The sequence below is a fragment of the Anolis carolinensis genome, unplaced genomic scaffold, assembly GCF_035594765.1.
Source record: "Anolis carolinensis isolate JA03-04 unplaced genomic scaffold, rAnoCar3.1.pri scaffold_15, whole genome shotgun sequence".
NCBI classification, from domain to species: Eukaryota; Metazoa; Chordata; class Lepidosauria; order Squamata; family Dactyloidae; genus Anolis; species Anolis carolinensis.
The window spans coordinates 13,458,893-13,469,131 of record NW_026943826.1 but is presented as its reverse complement, the minus strand read 5'-3'; the positions used below and the strand labels follow the sequence as shown (position 1 = coordinate 13,469,131).

At 41.2% G+C, this 10,239-nt stretch overlaps 1 protein-coding gene across 1 annotated transcript; it reads left to right on the top strand.

The window, feature by feature from the left end:
- Positions 1–50: 50 nt before the first annotated feature.
- LOC100557651 (arylacetamide deacetylase-like 4) lies at positions 51–9,014 on the top strand. The gene is made up of 4 exons (XM_003229178.4): positions 51–2,744; positions 3,821–4,040; positions 4,297–4,360; positions 5,314–9,014. Exons 1-4 carry the CDS (start codon positions 2,568–2,570, stop codon positions 6,086–6,088), a joined length of 1,236 nt encoding a protein of 411 aa, XP_003229226.1. The 5' UTR covers positions 51–2,567; the 3' UTR covers positions 6,089–9,014.
- Positions 9,015–10,239: the final 1,225 nt, after the last annotated feature.

Sequence of the window (10,239 nt, the reverse complement as noted above, 5' to 3'; positions counted from 1 at the left end):
ACGTGGTCTAATAATTTGAATTTTCGACTTGAGCTGTTTGTGGAGGCTGTGTAAGTGGACATATATATAGATGTGGGCGAAATGTCAGGAACGAATGCTTCTGGAACATGGCCATACATCCTGGAAAACTCACAGTGATCCAGTGATTCTGTCCATGAAAGTGTTTGACAATAAATTAAACAACAATTTAAAACACATGTAAACATTAGGCGACGATTGTGCATAGATCTGAAGCCAGATAACCAGCAAGTCAAGAAGTGACGTGGAACAGGTCCAGGCACGACGAGTTAAACAACGAACCCTGACCGGCGTGAAAAGACATTTCGGGTCGTCCCCGTTTTGCAAAAAGGACGTGGGCACTAAGCTGAACAGAGGTGAAGTTGGGCAATTTTCGGCGCCTGGAGCGAGACGTCAAACTGGTGTGTGATCTGCATTCCTGCGAGAGCTGTATCAACAGGAAATCTGCGAATTCCTCCGGCAGAGACGAGAAAAGGGATGAAGAAAGCGAGGGGGCCGCGTGGAGGACCAACTCACCTAGGATGTTCTACACCTTGGGTCTTCCAGGGTTTGGACTACAATTCCCAGAACTCCTGACCATTGGATAAAGTGGAAGTTGGACACCGCTCTCCTTTAAAAGCCAGGCATGGGCCAACTTTGGCCCTCCCTCCAGGTGTTTTGGACTTCAACTCCCATAATCCCTAACAGTGGCTAAGAGTGGTCAATGTGTTCTACCACTGTAGTGAATTTCACACCAATGGCTGTCAAAACGAGGGAGATAGGAGCCCGTGAAGTCTCCCTACTTGTGCAATTACGGGAACTAAAAAGTCATGAAATTTCGTTACTCTCGTTACGGTAATGAAATGTTCACAAAATACACTTTAGAAACAATTTAGAATTTAGTAATGAGTTTAGAAATATTTTTCCATCGATCACAAAGCCCTATATATGTGTGTGTGAAACTTGCGCAATTAAGAGAGCGAAAAAGTCACCAATTTTCATTACTCTCGTTACGGTAATGTAATTTTCGCGAACGACACTGTAGAAACACTTTAGAATTTAATAATGAGTTTAGAAATATTTTTCCATCAATCACAAAGCCATATATATGTGTGTGTATGTGTAAACATGCACAATTACTAGAGCGAAAAAGTCACCAAATTTCGTTACTCTTGTTACGGTAACATAATTTTCGCGAACGACACTGTAGAAACAATTTAGAATTTAGTCATGAGTTTAGAAATATTTTTCCATCGATCACAAAGCCCTATATATATGTGTGTATGTAAACTCGCTCAATTACGAGAGCGAACAAGTCACCAAATTTTGTTACTCTCGTTACGGTAACGTAATTTTCGCGAACGACACTGTAGAAACACTTTAGAATTTAGTAATAAGTTTTGAAATATTTTTCCATTGATCACAAAGCCCTATATATATGTGTGTATGTAAACTTGCGCAATTACGAGAGCGAACAAGTCACCAAATTTTGTTACTCTCGTTACGGTAACGTAATTTTCGCAACCGACACTATAGAAACACTTTAGAATTTAGTAATGAGTTTAGAAATATTTTTCCATCGATCACACAGCCATATATATGTGTATGTGTAAATGACACTACCTGGAATTAAAAATATTAATCCGGAAAGATGATGCCACACCCATGACCTCCCATTGCGCTCTTCGGATTACCATCAACCTACTGTTTAATTTATTGACAAATTCATTAAGCTGATTAATTGTTGAGGACATTCGTTGTCATCTCTTGACATATTCCATCATCATACTTGCTAATCTACCGGCTTTATCTCCTACGGTAATTGTGCCTCGCGTGGGGAAATGTGCAAAATCCTTTCAGAGTTGCGATACAACATTTTTGCAGATGTTGAGCGCAAGGAAACAGCATCAAGATGAGCGTTGTTACAACGTGATCCATCTTCTCTAGGGTTCGCGTTAAGTGGATCGCAAAGCCTTTCGTTGGAAAATATATAGATGATTGGCTAGTTGCGGTGGATGCGGCGCAAGGAGGCGACTGATAACTCCTTGCGCAACATCCGAAGCAATCGCATTGTGTGTTTCTCAGCCTGATTTCTACGATTTCGACAACTCACCCTGGCGATAGACGCAATATATGTCAAAGTAGATATGTCTGCACCACAAAAGGATGTTGCCTGGTGGAATCCCTTCCCACAGAAACGAGCTCGCCCGCCGAGTCATTGTCGAGCACCTTGCAGGGTTGTGCAACTGTAAGACAAGAGTGAGACGTGACTTTTCTATTGCAGTCAGAAACGAGCAGCGAGCGCTCAATCATCCAGGATGGACAGTAGGGAGGGACGGGAACGGCGGCACAACGAGCTGCCAAGTACTGACACTCTGAGCAAACCGTCCGAGGCTGAAAAATGCAAGGAGAGCCGTTCAGCTCCTAAAGCAACCGGTTTCTTTCCCAACGGGATAATTACGTGGGAGGAGGATGAAGTTTGACTATAACTTGGGAGACTCGGGGAGACGTCTCGCTCAGAAGAGAGGCTCCCGGGATGAGAGGCGGTCCTCCTTCCGCCCGACGTCGGCATGGAGCTCGGCTCAGCGCTCTGGGGTCTCGTCTCCTACCTCAGCCTTTCCGCCCTGTTCTTGCTTCTGGCCTGGGGGATATATTACGACATCACCAGGACACACGTCCCCACGGGGATCCAGGAATACACCAAACTGCGCTTCTACAATTTCCTTTCGAATTATGCGCTCAGGCTGGTAAGTTCCCCCCAATTTCATGTATATGTATATGTATGTATGCGTATATATATATGTGTGTGTGTATAGTTATGTATATGTATATATATATGTCTGTGTATATATGTGTAATATATACATATATTTATAATAGTCATGTATATGTATATGTATGTGTGTGTGTATATATATATATATGTGTGTGTGTGTGTGATATATATATATATATATATATATATATATATATATAGCATGTCCGATTGATGAAAAAAATGTTTCAATTCTCGTTTCTAAAGTAGGGGGCGCTGGCGCTTCAATATAGAAAGTATTTCCGATTTTTTCACCCAAAAATTTCAGATATTTCCGAAAATTCGTAATGATTCTAAATGTTTCTAAAATGGCAGACGCGCATGCGCAATCGCTACACACCGGGCTTGTGTGGCAATCTTCCATGTGGACGCAGAGGACGTTAACCCCCACCTTTGCGTCCATCGTGGAAGCTTCAAGGTAGTTTGCAGAAACAAAACAAAAATTAAAAAATATTTTAAAAAATATATTAAAAAATTTTTTTGGGCGGGGGGGAAATTAACTAAACATTAAGAGTCAATTAGAGAATGGTCCAACAATGGTTTGAATTACATTGCTGGTTGTGCTGTGAGACAATGTCTTGGAATGCGTATCAAAAAGCGAGAACAATCCAAAATAATTCCGATATACGATTCAAAACGATTTTTCAGACATGTCTAATATATATATATTATAGTCATGTATATGTATATGTATATGTGTGTAATATATACATATTATAGTCATGTATATGAATATGTATTTGTATATGTGTATATATATACATGTATATGTGTGTGACATATATATATTATATAGTCATGCATACATGTGTGTGTGTGATATATATATATATATATATATAGATAGATAGATATTTAAATATATACACATTATATAGTCATGTCTAGGTATATGTATGTGATATATATATATATAGCTACCTGCTCCTTGACAGTAATAATAAAATTCATTCATTTGATGTGAAGTAAATGTAACTGCAAATTATTTCCCATTCCTTTTACAAATAGGGAATCTTGTATGAGAAACTCGGTATTTGCCGAAGGTATACAGCCTGGAGGACTATGTGTAATGGGATACCGCCATTAAGGAAGAACTCGGCATTGATCATCAAGGATCTGCTTTTCGACGGCGTTCCTGTGCGAGTGTATTGGCCTAAAACAGAGTCTTCCGGGAACAGAAGAGGAATGGTCTATCTCCATGGAGGCGTTGGGTTGTTTGGAAGCATCAGTATGTCCTACGGTTATCTATTTATATTCCATAGCACAAATTAGGTTGAATTGGTTGAGATGGAACCAATTAGGAAATGACGTTGATAGCCCAGGAACAAAAATTTGAGTTACATACTGTAATTTACGTTACACAGATGACACCGTACTATTGTCCAAAACTAGCAAAGGCTTGGAACAGTTCCCTCAGGGAACCGATTTCGATAGGGAGTATTGGCGTCTTTCTTAAATAGTCAGAAAACTCTCCTGTTTTTCAGAAGCTTACGAAAGGGTGAATCGCTACATTTCCCGGAGAAGTGATTCCGTGGTTGTATGTGTTGGGTAAGTGGCATCACGTTTCATTTGGGGTCTGGGTTGCAAAGGAATCCCTTGTTCGAGCAGCGAGGTGTCACGAAAGCTGTGTCCCACACTATGAGCTGCTTAACTTGCTGACCGAAAGGTTGGTGGCTCGAATCCAAGGAGCAGGGTGAGCTCCCACTGTTAGCCCCAGCTTCTGACAGCCTAGCAGTACGAAAACATGCAAATGTGAGTAATGCTCTGGCGGAAAGGTAACGGTGCTCCATGCAGTCATGCCAGTGGCCACATGACCCTTAGAGGTGTCTACGGACAACGCCGGCTCTTCGGCTTAGAAATGGAGATGAGCACCAACCCCGAGAGTCAGTCTCGACTAGACTTAATGTCAGGGGAAACCTTTACCTTTACTTTTAGAACCAATTAGGAAATGACATTGATATATCAGGAACATAGTAATGATCTCTGGTAGAGAAAGAGAAGGTACTTGATGACTTTCAATGGGTACTGAATGTGTTTAGCATCAACCAAAAACCACCCAGCATAAACTCCATGGAATATGAGGCCCTCAAAGATAGAATCATAGAATAGTAGAGTTGGAAGAGACCTCATGGGCCATCCAGTCCAATCCCCCGCTAAGAAGCAGGAAATCGGGTGCAACACTGGCAAATATAGCTTTCCCAGGCACCCAATTAACAGGGGACAATGGCTGCTGTCAGTCAAGTACCTGGCTCTCTTTCAACACAACAGTCACACAACAGTTAGACTTTGACCACAGGAGCCAAGCCCACACTCAGTTTCAAATCTTAGCCAAATCTTAGCCAAATCCTACCTGAAGCCAGGGAGCAAAAAATGTCCTCCTGCTGCCTCTGCTTCTGCGAGAACCAACTTTTTCCACGTCTTACGTGGAAACTAAAAATTGCATTTCTCAGAATGCATCATAAAGATTTATGGGTTCAAGTATTTTCTGGTTTCTGTTTCAGGTTTCGCCTCGCTCCAGAGCATCCTTTCCCGGTCCCGGTTCTGGACTGCTGCACGGCGACCATACACTTCTTGAGAAACGCAACAAAATACGGAGTGGACCCGAATCGCATTGCCGTTTGCGGAGACAGCAGCGGAGGCACATTTGCTGCCGCCGTTTGTCAACATCTGGCGACAAAGAAGGACCTCCCGAAGCTCCGCGCCCAGATCCTCATCTACCCGTTCCTCCAGGCCGTGGACTTCAACCTGCCTTCTTATCAACAAAACCACTCGATCCCCGTTTTGTTTAAGAAGCGGGCCATCCAATTGGGAGTGACGTACCTGACGGGAAGGCTAGCCAAAGTGGATGGCCTGATGAAGAACGCCCACGTGCCCCAGGACTTGTTGGCGAAATACAAGAAGTGGGTGAGCGCCGACCACATCCCAGATGAATTCAAGGCCAGGGGCTACGTCCCGTTGGAGCCCGTCCCATTTTGTGAGGAACTTTACGAGTTGTACAAAGAAGGCTTCCAGCCAATGTTTTCTCCACTTTTGGCAGAGGACGACGTGGTCCGCCGGCTCCCCGAGACTTTCTTACTAACCTGCGAATACGACGTCGTCCGAGACGACGGGCTCTTGTACAAGAAACGTCTCGAGGACAACGGCGTCCCCGTGACGTGGCATCACGTCAAGGACGGCTTTCACGGGATGATGTTTCTCATTGACTTTGGGCCATTTGAATTCAAGTGCACCCGCCCGAATTTCCGTTATTTAATAAATTTTATAAAATGCCTATAAGAACGGGTCAGTGCAGAAAGAAGTGGGTTGTTCTACTCTGGAAATCTTGTTTTTTTGTGTCTGCTGCAAACTACTGTGTATACTCGAGTATAAGCCAACCCGAATATAAGCCGAGGAAACTAATTTTACCACAAAAAAACGGGAAAACGTGTTGACTCGAGTATAAGATGAGGGTGGGAAATGTAGCAGTTACCAGTAAATTTCAAAAATAAAAATAGATACCGATAAAATTACATTAATTAAGACATCGGTAGGTTAAACATTTTTGTATATTTACATAAAACTGTAATTTAAGATACAGTAGAGTCTCACTTATCCAACACTCGCTTATCCAATGTTCTGGATTATCCAACGCATTTTTGTAGTTAATGTTTTCAATATATCGTGATATTTTGGTGCTAAATTAGTAAATACAGTAATTACTACATAGCATTACTACTTTACTATTGAACTACTCTTTCTGCCAAATTTGTTGTCTAACATGATGTTTTGGTGTTTCATTTGTAAAATCATAACCTAATTTGATGTTTAATAGGCTTTTCCTTAATGCCTCCTTATTATCCAACATATTCGCTTATCCAACATTCTGCCGGCCCGTTTATGTTGGATAAGTGAGACTCTACTGTATAGCAGTTACCAGTAAATTTCAAAGATAAAAATAGATACCGATAAAATTACATTAATTAAGGCATTGGTAGGTTAAATGTTTTTGAATATTTACATAAAACTGTAATAATAAGACTTTAATAAGACTGTCCAACTCTAATTACCTGTATACTCAAGTATAAGCCGACCTGGACCTTCACTCGAGTATAAGCCGAGGGCGGCTTTTCGTTCATAAAAAAACGCTGAAAAACTTGGCTTATACCCGAGTATATACGGTATGTGGAAATGGTTGAGAATCAATGGTGAGATATTCCTTCAAAATGTGCTATTGCAGGATCTCCCAGTTTTTTAAAAAGTTTAATCAACATTTTCCATGTTTTTTATGGTAGAACCAACGACTAAATGACATTTATAACCCAGGAACATAGTGTTATTTTCCGGCAGAGGAAGAGAAAGTGCTCGATGACTTTCAATGGGGGCTGAACGATCCGTTTCCCTCCGCGCTGCGAGTTCTCGACAGAGCCGTATCTTTCTGATACCATCAACCTGTCGCGCAATTTGGAAAGAAGCGCCTTGTCGCTTCCAATCTGTCTCAATTACATGCATGTAAATTTAATCATGAGCATATTTATGCTGAGTTTGTCGCAGCCAGGCTGACAGCTAACCACATAATGCAGGATGACTATTCATAACATCACTATCACCTGTTTATATAGACTTTCAACTCGAGTTCTCAACCGGTTCGTTATTACACTACGCTCAGGTCATCCGAGTTCCTATATAATTGCAGCTGATTTTTCCCAACGTCTGCTCTCCCAGAAATGCAACGCTGGCGAGTTTTAACGCTATTAAGGAATTATGCGTTCCTTCCCAACCACACCTTGGTCCCTCCCTTTTCACCCTAAGAGCACTAGCTAGTAAATACTGCTGATTTAGGTACTCTAAACTGGCACATTTTCATAAAATTCTCTTCATTTTCAGCAATTTTAGCTTAAACTCACTGTGCCTGGCCACGTGTTGCTGTGGCGTATGGGAATCCTTTGTTGGTCAAGTGGAATAGCCTCGCAGCCTCAAAGCCTGGCCATTTTCTTCTTGTACATGTGCATAGTGTTTTTAATTTTATTTTGAGGGATTTTTCTAGCCTTGTCTCTGTTTTCTTTCTTTTTTTTTTGATGGCCACTCCTTGGAAAGTGATTAGTTTTGTGGCCAAATTTGGTGCAATTTGGTCCAGTGGTTTTGTTGTTGACTCAGTCCTAATTATGCACATTACTCTCTCTCTCTCTCTCTCTCTCTCTATATATATATATATATATATATATATATATATATATATATATGTGTGTGTGTGTGTGTGTGTGTGTGTGTCTGGGGAGTATCCAGACTCAAGTGTGTGTTTGTACATTGCTGATTGCGTTCAGTTGAGATCTTGCTCTGTTCTGAGTTTGTGTCTGCCTAGAGTGAAAGCCAAGCCTGTGTTCGTCTGCAATTCTGTTTTGTCTTGTACATTAAAGCTTTGCATATATTTTTAACATCATTTCTGACGTCTCTTCGTTCTGTGCTCCAATTGACAACATACAACTGCTGCTACGCTGCGAATTACTCTGATATATATATATATATATATATATATATATTAGCTGTGCCCGGCCACGCATTGCTTTGGCATAGTCTGGTGGTATGGCAAATAAAGTATTGAGAAGCAGCCAGGCTTTGAAGCTGCAAGGCTATCCATTCCTGTTTATTTGTTTAGGTCTTTTTGAGTGGAGGTCATACCTTGGATGTGTTGGTGTATTGTGGCCAAATCTGGTGGCATTTGCTCCAGTGGGTTTTTTTTTGTTTTGTTAACTCAGTCCTACAAACTGACAATACATTTTCATATAGATAGATTAGCAGGTGTCTTTCCATTTGTAATCAAACTGGGTCTGGGAAGGAAAATATTACATTGCTCCATCGAGAATCCCATAAACCCTGTTGTTGACATCTACTTTAAGTACTTCCTTGCACAATGCTGCTCTCCAAGTAAGACGGCTTTTGAGTGCTGGAACTCCCATAACCACATAGGTAGATACTCTGCTTATTGATTACTTCTATTAACAAGGAGATCGCTCCTGTAGTTTTCTTTTAAAAAATGTTGTTTATAAAAAAAATAAAAATTCATCAAAAATTCATGGATAAGCAAAATGTTCTGAAATTTGGTGGGCAAACAATGGACAATGTGTTCTACCACTGTAGCAAGTTTCACTCCAATAGGTGTAAAAACGAGGGAGAAAGCACCCCAAATTTCCCCACATGCGCAATTGCGATAACGGAAAAATAACGAAATTTCGTTGCTCTCGGTATAGTAACGAGTTTTTCACTAACAATTTTAGAAACACTTTAGAAATAAAATGTCTGCGTACCCTAATTTTTGTAATGACCCTTGAACCATTTTTTTAATGGATCGCACATTTCTATAGATTAGTAATTTGGAGATTTGTAGTAACGAGTCATACGAATTTCCAAATGATGAAACGGACCTCCGAAGCTTTGCACAGCCCTAATATATCATATATAGAAACTCAGGTTCAAATCCCCATTCAAACCATGTAAACCATTAGGTGGCACACTCTCTCAGTCTGGATCTACACTGACACATAACGCAATTTCAGAATCCATCTTGACCGCATTGAACTAAATTGTATGCCTACACTGCCATATAATCCTTATGGTCAGAGGGAAACGCCTTCCAAAGAAATCCTGCCAAGAAAACACTTTGCTAAGTTCACCTTAAGCACGGTGTAGGTTAGAAATCACTTGAAGGCACTCAACAACAACAATGCTTATACTTACACAATTCCAAACTATGCAATACTTCCATGTACACAATTAAAAACTTTAAAGCTCCCTTGGATCGCATTCCAAGACCGCTTAGGACTTTATGTGGCTCTCAGAGAGATTGTATCTCCAAATACAGCTTATAGGTGAATTGAAGAATGATGTTTTCCCCCCCGTTGTGTAAATCGCCTTGGGCTCGTCTACTTGGACAATATAGCTCTTGTCCTCAAGACGTACTTGCTCTTTCCATAGTTATCACAGGGTAAACAAACATGGCTGGTTTACTTCTTATAACAAATCCGAGGTGGAACTAAAACATGGTGTTGGAGTCATAGGAGGCAATGTTGACATGAGATTTCCCTCTCAGGTTAGTAGGATATGATCTTACTGCCTCCTTGTGGTTGAACTTGCTCTGGCTCGTCTTCAGATTTCCTCGTAATCCAGGAAACGGGGAAAGTCCCAGCAGACTGGAAAAGGGCCAATGTTGTCCCGATCTATCTCCAAGAAGGGGGAAAAAGGAAGATCCAAACCATGAATGATGTCCGATCAGCCTGACATCAAGACCAGGAAAGATCCTGGAGCAGGTCATGGACGAGGCAGCCTACAATCACTTAGGAAGGAATGCTGTGGTTGCTCAAAGTCAGCATGGATTTCTCAAGAACAAGTCCTGCCAGACACATCTCATCTCTTTTCTCGAGAGAGTTACAAGCTTGGTAATCAGGGACCTCTTT

Coding starts and splice junctions, on each gene's coding strand:
- LOC100557651 (XM_003229178.4), top strand. CDS start 2,568: ATGGAGCTCGGCTCAGCGCTCTGGGGTCTCGTCTCCTACCTCAGCCTT. Junction 2,745..3,820: donor CGAATTATGCGCTCAGGCTG/GTAAGTTCCCCC, acceptor TTTTACAAATAG/GGAATCTTGTATGAGAAACT. Junction 4,361..5,313: donor TCCGTGGTTGTATGTGTTGG/GTAAGTGGCATC, acceptor TTTCTGTTTCAG/GTTTCGCCTCGCTCCAGAGC.